Here is a 13,472-nt window from a genome sequence, read left to right as displayed (position 1 = left end):
CACTTGTTTGTTCACAGTTTGAACGTTCTTGTTTCCATTTGTTTAATTTCAAGATCTGAGGTGAATTATCCATTGTTGCTTTTACAGCCACAAAGCTGGATCACTAAATGATATTCAAAGTCACATTACACGCTTTTAACATTAAATAAAGCACATAAACAGTACCTGAGATTATTATCGCCACACTTTGTGTTTGTTGTTCCGGCGAGACGTCGCAGAAAAATAGAAACCGTTTCTAAAATAGAATCATCGCGTGTCGCCGTCGAAAAAAAACATGGAAAAGATGGTGTAACACTGACAAGTCTGTCACCAACACAGATGCCCTGCCGCCTGACCACAATTACCTCACGCAGACTGAGTTTAGCCGTCCAGCGAGGCCTGCTGGTCCTCGAGACTGACGCCGTCATTCACTCCCTGTAAAACTGCAGCTGGTTCCTCAACGCCTTACAACTCGCAATATGCAGCCCGGAAAAAAAGTGTTACAGTATTTATTCCCGGACCTCAGCATTCAGTCTCAAACGGCGCCTGTGGTTCTCTTTGTTGACGAAATCCTATTACTGTCGGTTCAGCTCACAGGCACAAAAACCTGCGCACAAATATCAAAAGAACACCTACAGCTTTCTTCTGGAGCCGGCGTAAACTCGATATCAATTTGGAGACCGCTCTTATTGATACGGGAAGAGTTGAATAGAAAGCAAACCGCTCAATCCTCGCTCGTATAGTGAACAGCTTACAAAGTAGAAATGATGTATTATTACATTGGTGCATCACTCGTCGTCGGGCAGAAGCAGGGACACATTTCTCAGGAGTGAATGAAGTTACAGGATAATAAAAAAAGAGAGAGTGAGAACATGATATGATCCATAAGAACATCCCTCACTGTCATGATGATTCCTAGAAGTAAAGATTTTAGTGTTTTTGCTCCAAGCTATATATGCGCTATGACTCCAGTTACAGACATTGATTTATTCTGAAAATATCTTTATCCAACAAAATCAATGTCTTAATCTAAATAGAAATAGGGCACTTTGGATTGAAACTCCACACATTACATTTCTAAGTGATCAGGACTTACTCAGATTTTTTTACTCAGCAGCAGCAGATGATAAAACGGGGGTTTAAAATAAACCCAATTTATTTGTGCGAAATTGAGTAAATATTACGAATCAAGTCATGAATTATTTTATGATAAATTATTTTATGACATCGGCCAAAGCATAACTGCCTGTGGATGCATAATGTCATATAACTGTAGTAAACCTGCTGTTTAGAAAATAAATATATATTTTAAACATTTAAAAAAATATAAATGTTAAAAAAGTAGCATCAGCAGCAACAACAACAGCATTACAGCAACAAAAATAAAAACAATTATAAATAACTAAATCATATTTTATTTCATAAAACCGTATTATTTAGCCCTAATGTCATGATGCTCTCTAGATATTGGCCATTAGAAAACAAAACACAACATAACCGCAACTAAAACCAGCACATCAACGCCTTGGAAGTCACTCAAAATGCCTAGCGAGATCTTAATCTAAATAGATCCGGGCAATACAAAGGAATTATCCAATCTCTCACATGACGCTGTTCAGGATCGCTCTGAAATTTAGTCTCTGAACGCAAGGGCTAGTGGGTAATTATTCTCTTGATACAAACATGAGGGCAATGAATGACAAAGCCAGTTCCAGTTATGTGCTTTATTATGGTCTGGCTTTTCCTCGGCGTCCCCCCGGGAGTCCCAGTCACTCTTCTCACCGCCAGCCTGACAGCCTCATCAACACACAATAACCATTATCCTCTCTCGCCCATTATCTCTCTCTCTCTCTCTCTCTCTCTCTCTCTCTCTCACACACACACACACACAAAGAGCAGCCCGTTTAGAAACACCACACGCTTACCTGCAGTTCGGTGGAGGGTCGAGTGTGATTTCTGCAAGCTCCTTCTGAATCCTGCAACACAAGAAAGCATTTATTTATTCAACTGAGATGAGAAGGCCACGCTATGGAAGCTTGTTTCCGCCACAAAATAAAACATTTTAAAAGATAATTGCGACTTTTTATCTCACAATTGCGAGTTTACATCTCGCAATTCTGACTTTCTCAGAATTGCGAGATATAAAGTCAGAATTCTGTATATTGTATTAAATAAATACATTTGAATTCTGACTTTTGACTGAATTTTTTTCCTCGTAATTGCAACTTTATATCACGCAATTCTAACATCTTTTCTCAGAATTGTGAGATATAAACTCCAATTCTAAGGAAAAAGATACATTTTTTTTTTACCTCAGAATAGTATATATCTCACAATTCTGACTTTATAACACGCAATTGCGACTTTATTTCTCAGAATTGCGACTTTATATCTCAGAATTGCAACTTTATATCTCGCAATTGCGACTTCATATCTCGCAATTGCGACTTTATTTCTCACAATTCTGAAAAAAAAGTCAGAAATGTGAGATAAAAAGTCGCTATTATTATTTATTTATTATTCAGTGGCGGAAATAAGCTTCCATATCACGTGCACTAAAACTTAATTTTATTCTGTACACGGTTTATTTACAAGAGCGACAACCACATTTTGCAATCAAATTCTCTCCCGAAATTCAGCTGCATTTACATAAAATCATCCATTGTTTATTCATCTTAGTTCATATTAATTTCAACGTTTACTAATACGTTATTACAATCAAAGGTTGTGTTTGTTAACATTAGTTAATGTATTTACTAACAATGAGCAATACATTTGTTACAGTATTTATTAATCTTTGTTAAAAATCCAGCTGTTCATTGTTAGTTCACAGTGCATTAACTAATGTTAACAAACACAACCTTTGATTGTAATAACGTATTAGTAAATGTTGAAATTAATATGAACTAAGATGAATAAACAATGGATGATTTTATGTAAATGCAGCTGAATTTAGGGAGAGAATTTGATTGCAAAATGTGGTTGTCGCTCTTGTAAATAAACCGTGTACAGAATAAAATTAAGTTTTAGTGCACGTGATATGGAAGCTTATTTCCGCCACTGAATAATAAATAAATAATAATAGCGACTTTTTATATATAAAAATATATAAAGTCGCAATTCTGAGAAATAAAGTCGCAATTGCGAGATATAAAGTCGCAATTCTGAGAAATAAAGTCGCAATTGCGAGATATAAAGTCGCAATTCTGAGAAATAAAGTCGCAATTGCGGGATATAAAGTCAGAATTGTGAGATATATACTATTCTGAGGTAAAAATTTTTTTATCTTTTTCCTTAGAATTGGACTTTATATCTCACAATTCTGAGAAAAGATGTCAGAATTGCGTGATATAAAGTCGCAATTGCGAGGAAAAAAAGTCAGAATTCAAAAACACTTTTCCTTATTGTAAAGTGTTACCAATCACTCTAATGTGAATGAACTGAACTCACACATTACACGTCTTCTGTCAAAAATGCACTCAGGTTAAACCAGAATTTCGATTTCCCTTCGTTTTTTTAAATGCATTTAAAAGCAGTTTCTCGTGGCCTCATAAATTTCACAATTTTTAAAATGCATATTTACACACTTCAAGTCATTTTCTGCGAGCGATACCTGTTGTTATCTCCGATGTTTAAAGTGAGCCAAGGCGTATGAAATCAAGCAGGGTTTTTTTTTTTTTAATTCCATAAAACGTGACTCTCACACACACACACACACACACACACACACACACACACACACACACACACACACACACACACACACACACACACACACACACACACACACACACACACACACACACACACACACACACACACACACACACACACACACACACACACACACACACACACACACACACACACACACAGTGACTGCGACAATGCCTGTTACTTAAACGCACGTTTCCTTCAACAGGAAACCATACATCATCAAAACATCAACCATGAGTAGTGGGCTGCAGTTTGTGGGCGTTTAAGCCGCACAATATCATTGAAAAGCATGATTAAAAGAGTAAGTTGTTCATATGATAAAGTGATTTATGACACCAGACAAAAAGTAACTGCTGTGCATGAATAAATGTCAATATATAATAACTGTAGTACATACTGTTTAAAACCAGGCTTGGGAACACACACACACACACACACACACACACACACTCTGAATTTATTGCATAATATATTATAATGAATTATATATATAGTTTTGTTTTCTTGTTATATTGTAATTGCATACATTTTGAGTTTTATAGTCTGAATTCATTGCATTATTTGAATGCAATAAAAAAAATTCCACTCAGTTCGCATCTATAATTGCATAAATATTCTTTTAAAAAAACTCATTTTTGGGTGAACTATTGCATTAACAGAAACAGACCAAAGTCTTTCAGTGCAATCTGAGTCGATTCTCATCTAATCGCACAAGCTAATCGTTTTGCTGTTTTTGGCCTCAAAATGAACAGCTTTCATGAACAAACACCTTTGATGTTAATGTCTGAATCCCGAGGCTTCCTGAATCGTGTAACATCAAGAAGACTAAAAACATCCGCAGTCCAAATGGGAATGTTTGGATCTTGATATGCTCTCAAACAGCAGAAGGAACAGGATTCTGCAGTCGCGGTTATAAAAAGCACTGTCTCCCAGCAAAGCTTTGCTCAACTGATTGCATAATGCCATCATACTGCAGTCGGGGCCTTCAGAGGATCCACACATGTAGAGAACAATAGAAGTACGATACAGTCAGATGTATGAGAGATCCCTCTGGTGTAAAAGCATCCTAACATGTTATTATGTTTGCAAGTTGAAAGCTTTGACATTGAGAGGTTTACACGTCTGCAAAAGAGAGTTTTCTTATAATACAGACCAATGCATCTCAACTGGTGGGTTGTAGGCCTTTTATCTCAGGGAAAACCAACCATGTAATCATGCATAGTTAGGTTAGTGAAGTAAATAACCCAGTAAACAATTACCGTCTTTCAACGTTGAAATATGGTTGAAAATATGTCGGTTTACGACGTGATTTCAATAAGTAGTTTCGGCTACGTGTTTTCTACTGGTCATCTAAGACAGGATAAGTCTGTTATACATGCTAAAATAACAGAGAAAAACAAACAACCAAACCATGTTCATTACTATCTCAAATAAATTGAAAGTTTTACATATTCCATCAAGACGTTGAAGATCGACCAGTTTTCAACGTTGAAAAGTCATAATTAGACGTTGAATATTTACATCTATTCAGTGTCTAATAGATTAATTTTTTCTAGCTGGGAAGCTTATCAACTCACTCAAATACAAAAAAAAGGCAAAACTATGCACCTAAAAGCCCATTTGCACTCTTTCAAAATGGTTTGAACTCAAGTTGCATAATGCAAAACTAATTAAGACAGCAATTTGCTACATTTCTACAGTAAAACCATATTGAAATATATTCCAAATCTTAAAAAAAAAACAAAGACTACCAAAATGATTAGATGTAAGTGAACACTTACTCAAACTGTTGAGGTCCATTCACATCAATGACGATAACTATATACTGGCCTTTAGTCATGCAATTATGTTACCAACTAGCTATACAAAAGGGGACAAGGAATAATATTGCTCTGTAATGCAAGCATGGGCCATATGTCATATACGGCAGTGAATTCTGTAACTCGTATTATAAGGACATTTTACAAATGAAAACCTTGTTGTTTGTGTTTCTAAGGATTTTGATTTGAGTGTCTTAGGCCCGTTTTACACCTGGTATTAAGATGTGTTTTGGTCGATCGGATCACAAGTGACCGACAGGTGTAAACTGGGTCTAAAACGTTTTGAGCTTGTCCAATGTCGAACAATTTCAGAGGTAGTGGAAAACGCATTGCTTTCATAGTGTAAACGCTCATGTGGACGAATGTGTTCGGACAGCCACAAAAGAGCGTCTTCTCTCCGTCTACTGATGTAATGCGTAAACATTATGAGAAGCGCGATAGCCAGGCGGGTTTAAACTTTATCGGCTGGAGACCTAAGTTAGTTTAGTTTAGTTTATTAGTTTATTTGAGCAGTAAACATTCTGCTCAAAAGGAGTGGGCCGAAGCAAAAGAGCTTATAAGCGCCCACCCCCAAAATTAATACAATAAAAATACTCATTTCACAATAGTACAAAGAATCATAGTGCAAAAGCAACAAAACAACAACAAGGAAACCACAACAACAAAAAAAAGAGAGAGAAACAAACAAAAAAACAAACAAAAAAATGGATTATACACACTTTCAGTATCTGATAATGGTAGAAATACCCCTAATGGCAACTCATTTCTTCTTCTCTATACTTTTCAAAAATCTTTTGTTTATATTTATATTTGAACAGATTGATGTTTGGACATCTTTTCATCTCCATCTCTAAATTATTCCACAATTGAACCCCATTAACTGTAGGGCTAAAACTTTTCAAAGTTGTGCTATGTTTCTGAATCCTAAAGTTTAATTCTTCACGTAATTCATAATAACCAGTACGTTCCTGGAACCTTCTTTGTATTTGGCTTGGTAACAATTTGTGCCTTACTTTGTATAGCATCTGTACTACTTGAAACTCAACAATGTCACAAAACTTCATGGTTTGTAATAGGGGTGTCGCAATATACCGGTATTGACGATAATCGTGATATTCAAAGCATGAAATATCGACATCGTGTTAATTTAGAGCAATACAATATACCGGTATTGGCGATATTGGCGTTTTCTAGACGCAGCGCTCGTCCGCGCCCGCGCAGCTAGAGTGAAACGCTCTGTCCACACCCGAAAAAAGTAAGCTGAGCTCGCCAGTATTAACAACAGAGTTCGTCGGCTTCAAAGAAAACAGCACCTTAGAGGTGGTCGCACACCGGACGAGAAGCGCAGCACCACGTCTTTAAAATTCGAACACATTCTGTATGAGTGTACACACACCGGACGAGAAGCACAGCGCGGCTTCGGCGTCTGTCCGCGGCGCCCAGCAACGGCTCAGGACCTTGTTCAAAATCCTGCCGCGACACAGAGCGCAGAAAAAAGTGTTCAGATCACAGACTCAGCAACTATTGTATTTAATTGTACAGTATAATCATAACATAGTACAGACATTATCTCAATTCCATAATGTCCTTAAACATAATGATATTGCTGGCCATAAACTGAGAAAGTGCGTGTCCGGTGTGCAATACCTCGAGTTGTCAGACGCGACGCGGCTATTATTTTACTAATCATCATGGAATGGGAAACGAGACATTAGCCTAACTGTTAACAGGGGGTTTCTGTGTTCATATATTTAATAAAGGGTGATTATTAAAATTAAGAACTCCGTTTTCTTTACTCATCTTATTTTTGTATTTGTATTTGCACTTGATTTTTTTATTCAAATCTATCTGCATGACATTATTGGCGCCAGTGCAACAACAGGTTTAAGAGCTTTTCAGTTCTTCAGGAAACCTTCAGACAGTGTTTGGCTTCAGTTTGAAACCATATAAACTTCACATGCTTGTCTTCCTTCACAAAAATTTGCCATAGATTGAGTACGCAAGAAGTAAAAATGCATGTGCCTTATGTTTATCAGTATCCTTATGTTTGTTGGGTAAAAAAGAAAAACTATATAAATAAAGTAAAAATTAATTTGACTGATAACTACCCTCTAGATTCTATAGATATCGCGATATATCGATATCGTGAATTCTTTTGGCCACAATAACCGTGGTGTGAAAAATCTAACATCGTGACAGCCCTAGTTTGTAAGTTAAAAGATGTACCAAGTACAATGTTCTTCACCGTTCCTGATTTCTAACACACACTCACAGCGTTCGGCTGGCCTTGAGGCTGTCAGAGCAGAAACTAAAGCTGATGCTCTGTGTGTTTTTCTGTTGTCTCCAGTTCGCATTTATATGTAACTTGCATGAGCTTATTTTGTCCATTAGATCGAAAGATCTGAAAAACCCATACATTTACGCACCCATAGACCCTTCCCTTGAAGAAATCAGGACAGAAGCGGTTGAAAGTGGACAAAAGAGACGGATTAAAACACCAGGTGTAAACGCGAATGTCTACTTGTGATCCGATCGACCAAAACGCATCTAAAAACCCAGTGTAAACAGTGTGTCTGTTAGGCACAACAAGTTACATTTGCTAGTGTTTTGGAAGACTGACTTGATTTGAGACATGCATGATTTGTTTTAGTGCATTTTGAATGAGAAATTAACTTGTTGGTTAGCAGAATTGTGTGAAGGATTTTGCAAAAGCGACTCGAGGATTGAGAAATGTGTCCTAACCATAGACTGTAAAAAACAATATGGATGTGGTGTCCGTGACGTCACCGGTAGGTTTCTGAAGAGCTTTTTTGAACCCACGCCCTTAATTATGCAAAACGTTAAGACTTAATATAATTTAAACGAATGAGTTTAAAAAAAAATCCCTAATTTAAAAAAAATTAGCTATATAGACCAAAACCACTTTTTGCACCAGGCTGTAAATATATTTTTCTGCTGTTAAAGGGTTAGTTCACCTAAAAATGAAAACTCTGTCAGTAATTACTCTCCCTCATGTTGTTCCAACTCCGTAAGACTTTCGTTCATCTTCGGAACACAAATTAAGATATTTCTGATTAAATCTGGGAGCTGGCTCACGCCTCCATAGGCTTCTCTGTTATTTCATCTGCCGGCCCAGAAAGTTAGTAAAGACATCGTTAAAATAGTCCGAGTGACTACAGTGGCTCAGCCTTAAGTTTATCAAGCGACGAGAATACTTTTTGCGCGCAAAAAAAAAAAGTCTTTATTCAACTATTCATGTTCTTCTGTGTGTTTCTGAGTGAGTTCACGTAGTGTAACAGTGCAGCGCGTCTGGGTTGTACGTCAGAACGCAGGCTCACTATTGGCCGACGCTGGTCATGTGTGTGAGATGCGTGTGACGTACAACCCAGAAGCGCTGCGCACAAAAAGTATTCTCGTTGCTTGATAAACTTAAGGTTGAGCCACTGTAGTCACTCGGACTATTTTAAACATTGTCTTGGCTCTCAGATTTAATCAAAAATATCTTAATTTGTGTTTTGAAGATGAACGAAAGTCTTACAGGGTTGGAACAACATGAGGGAGAGTAATTACTGACAGAATTTTCATTCTTTGGGTGAACTAACCCTTTAAGTTGGACATTTTAACATGGAGGTTGATGGGATTGACTCTCTTCTGCAGCCGGTCTCTAGTGGCCAGTCGATGAATTACAGTTTAAGTCACTTGGATTCAAGAAATCTTAACTAATAAGATCCAGATCCTGAAGCAAAACACCAATCAAACAGACTGGTTCGTTACCTCTTGGCACTGGTGGAGAGTTTGGCTGCAGTTTTACTGGAGATCTTGGTCTCCTTCTTCTTGGGCACGACCAGATCTCGCTCCTGCTGAGGAGGTGCCGTCTCTCGCTGCTCGATATCTGAACTCCCTCCGCTGGTGCTGGGGCTGTCATCTGGTCTCTGCACCTCACTAGACATCTTGGCCCTGGACAAACAGCAGGATTCACACACACACACACACACGATTACATTAGCAGACCGCCGGGTGAAGTCACTGGGGTATGAAGTCAATAGTTGTCTTAATTCCAGCTGCGCTGAATAATAAACCAGTGATTCCAGCGAGTAGAGGCAGAGGAATCGGATTAACTCTTAATAAGAGGTTTTTTTTTACTCTGTAAAACTAATTTTAGGCCTGAATATTGAGCTGTAATTCATAAACAGCACAAAAACAATGAATTTCTGTGTAAATCATTCATGAAAAACAGATCACACTCCATTTGACGCAACAATGGTTTTACAAACTATTTTTGTTTCCTATTCACTTTCTTAACGCACGTCGTTTCTGGGGCTTCATGCATAAAACAGTGTTAGCGATGTTTTCAGATTTATAAAAATCCCAGTCTGTGGAAGATGAAAATGAATTCCCACAAAACAGAATTGCTAAAAGAATGAACAACCTTCTGTGTTTAAATCGCTCGTAAAACATGATGTTGTCACTGCAACAATTAATACGAGAATGATTTTACAAAACGATTCTGCTTTTCTTTCCCGAATCTTTCAATTTTAAGAACTTCAATGCATGTTTCTGGTCTTATTGAGCACGTTATTACAAACAACAAAAATATGTTAAGTGTTAAATATTGAAATGCACCCACTTTTCACAATACAGTCAATATTCAGCAGATAAAACCATGTGTTTCACTCAGAAATGCATCAAATTATGAAGTTAAAGGGTTGTACACAGCATTATACACAGACTTCAATTGCATCCTTTTAGTTAGAGTAAGATTGTCACCATAATGTTGACCCCACTTTTCATTCAGGAGGAATTTAAAGCAGGCATTTCCGGTACGGTCGCAGGAAAAGCGCACAAATTAAATAACACTCCAAAGACATTTGATCACAGTCGAATCATGATTTAAGATGTTTATCTGATCTGTGATGCGACGACGACGACGAGGAGGAGAAATTCTTTCAGATGTTGTCAGGAGGTACGACAGCAAGGAAAACCCTCTGATCACAGGCTTTAAAAGCCACACGAGTCCAGCTAATAAACACCTATGGATTCTGCGCTCTCAGCACAGCATTTAAACCAACATAAAAGATGCATGGTGTGGAGAATAGAGAGATCTCACTTCAAAAGATGCCCAAGATTCCCGAGCCGAGGCATTCATGCGAGTTAGGTCAACGCCGTTTCAGATCCGAGTCATCTAAATGATCTCAGATACACCAACAGGAAGGTATTAGCACTTCTGAGAGTGGATTTTACGGGTCAACTCGTTTTGTGATAATGTGGGAAATGAGTCATAAAACATTTAAATTGCAGCGTGCAACGCAGTCAATGCCAGAGAGTTAATAGCTCTGGGTCCAAATACAGTCTTTTATCCCACAATACTCTCCGTTTACAGTCCGGCTTGAGTTATTTGCCTTCAAATACAGCGCGTTTCATTCCAGTCGCCGATAAATCACATCAACGTGTGAGTCTCAGATTCTGTTTGGCGACCTTTAGTCCCTGGTTCACTCATTCAGGGGTAATGGATCTTAATGCTTAAGATCTGCACTGAAATTGAAAGGCTAAACCTCACACGACCTACACGGTCCTTTAGTACACACACACACACACACACACACACACACAGTAAGAGTAAAATTCATCATGTTATGCATTAATCATTTTAAGTATGCAGAAATACCTCTTTGGGGTGAAATGAAACAACCCCAATTACTTTAATGCACATTTCTGGTGTTACTGTGCACATTATTCCAAATAAGTATTTTTTTAGGTGTTTATTTTTGGGATCCCAAAGTACACATTTCACATTTGCTGTAAAGGCATTAACGATGCGTAATGAGGATTTGTATATTTTGTGCTGTGCGTGTACATAAGAACATACACTGCCTGGACAAAATTTAAATAGGCAAATGCTTACAAGTTTATGATTGGATCATTATTGCAGTGATTATTATGTTTCTAGCATGTTTGGCAGTAATCCTAACTGATGGAGTGTGTAGCTTTTCATTTCTTAAACAACCATGTAGGAAGACACATCATGGCTATAATCCAGGATGATAATGCCAAGATTCATCAGGCTCAGATTGTGAGATAATGAAGAATAATTTTCACACATGAATCCAGAGCTTAAATCCATTGAAAGTGTTTGGGATGTGCTGGAGGAGACTTTACACAGTGCTGGACTCTTGCATTGGCAATACAAGATCTTGACCAAAAATTGATGGAAATAACATTTATTTCCCATCAATTCTTGTCAAAATCAATTAGATTTAGAGGAACTGTTACCAAACATGCTGCTAATCACTGCAATAATGATCCAATCATAGACTCTTAAGCATTTGCGTGTCTTTTTTGCGACTTTTTTGGTGTGTGTCTGGCCAGTGTATTTAGTATATTTACATAAGGCACCACCAAATTACAATATAAGGGTAGCGTTTTAAGTCCACAAACATAACCTTTAGGGGTGTATATTTTACTGATAAAATACAAAAATATACATAAATATGTAGGCTACTTTGCAATTATACACACATTTTCCATCTAACAGAACAACAGAACGCTGTCAGCACATTATCAAGGGCTTTCTCCATTTTAAGTACACATAGATAGCCTCACTGGCAGTGTATATCTAGTGTATACTACAATGTGAAGGAGATCATTGAAGCATCTGTCAGACAGAAACCCCGCTGTTGCCGCATCTGCACGCGCGCGTTATTCAGGAGCGTCTATTTATGCGGGAGGCCGCGAGCGCCTCTCGTTCCCGCAACAAAACACACGCCGATCGAACGCACCCGTCGAACCGCATCGAGCTTCCGCGGGGATATTTTCCAAAACGAGAGGGGGAAACAATGTAACGATTCACCCATGATGACCACGATGAACAACTGCCTCGGCACAAAGGAAGAAGCCTCGTCCCGCACATCCCCGCACACCGAGGGGGGAAAACAACCACTTTTGCGGGACATTTAGCGAGTTTTCCCGCACGGTCGAAGGGCTCTGACGGACATGCGAGGATATTTACCTGCCGAGCGGCCGTCGATGTGGCGTCCCGATTCGCTTTTTCTGGATGATACCGTGTAGTCAGAGTCGGGCCGTCCGCTCGTTCTCGTCTCGTCGCTATTTAACTGAAGGTAGCAGAAAAAAAGCGATTACAGAAACTGAAGCAGCCGGACCGCCTCTACGCGCGCTCCCGACATGGTAGTGCACGCGCAGCGCGTGCGCTTTCGCGTCCGTGTGTGAGTGTGAAATTGTGAGAGGAAATATTTGTAACGTTTCCTCGCTTATCTAGGATATCTCTCTAATAAAGAGGCTTCATAAACTAGTTTATTGAAATGTAAAATTAAAATATTGGAAATTTAAACAATACCTGCCATGACTAAAAAGTAATTTCCTTCACGATAACATTGTAAAACTGCGGTAACAGCCACATTCATCACAAAATAAAGAAAACAAATTGACTGTACTATTTGAAGGAGATTCTATATTATTTACTATGATCTTACCAACAGTCAATAGCCTATTAGTAAATATTATTAATGTTACTAATATAATAAATATTAGTAACAATAAGGTTCCATGATATATATATATATATATATATATATATATATATTAATTTAAATATATAATACACACACTCACACACATTATATATATTATAGGCTATACACACACACACACACACACACACATATATGATATATATATATTATAAACAAACTTTTATGTTAGATGCGATTAATCGCAATTAATCAATTTGACACTCATTTTTATATTGTAATTAATTCTTTTAACTCATACTAGTTGAAAAGAAGTTTCACTATATTACTAACAAAAATTACAATTGTTGATGTGGTTAGAATAGCATGGTTACTTTGTATGATAAATGCTGTCATAGCCAATTTGTAATGAATTTATTTAAAAACAAAAAAAGGATCATACACTCTTAAATTCTTTATCGGCATCATTGTT

At 37.7% G+C, this 13,472-nt stretch overlaps 1 protein-coding gene across 1 annotated transcript in view; it reads right to left on the bottom strand.

Moving 5' to 3' along the window:
- The window catches only part of ube2e2 (ubiquitin-conjugating enzyme E2E 2), a 39,932-nt gene extending 27,223 nt beyond the window's left edge, over nt 1-12,709 (bottom strand). Inside the window, exons 1-3 of the mRNA XM_084089274.1 lie at nt 12,523-12,709; nt 9,291-9,473; nt 1,905-1,955 (exon numbers count right to left, since the gene is read on the bottom strand). Of these exons, the coding sequence (XP_083945400.1) occupies nt 1,905-1,955; nt 9,291-9,466 (227 nt within the window). The 5' untranslated portion in view covers nt 9,467-9,473; nt 12,523-12,709. The remainder of the gene's footprint in view (nt 1-1,904; nt 1,956-9,290; nt 9,474-12,522) is intronic.
- Between the last annotated feature and the right edge of the window lie 763 nt (nt 12,710-13,472).

Source organism: Abramis brama, assembly GCF_963993115.1.
Source record: "Abramis brama genome assembly, chromosome: 17".
Lineage (NCBI taxonomy): Eukaryota > Metazoa > Chordata > Actinopteri > Cypriniformes > Leuciscidae > Abramis > Abramis brama.
The sequence above is the reverse complement of the archived record's forward strand: the minus strand, read 5'-3'. Positions and strand labels throughout refer to the sequence as shown.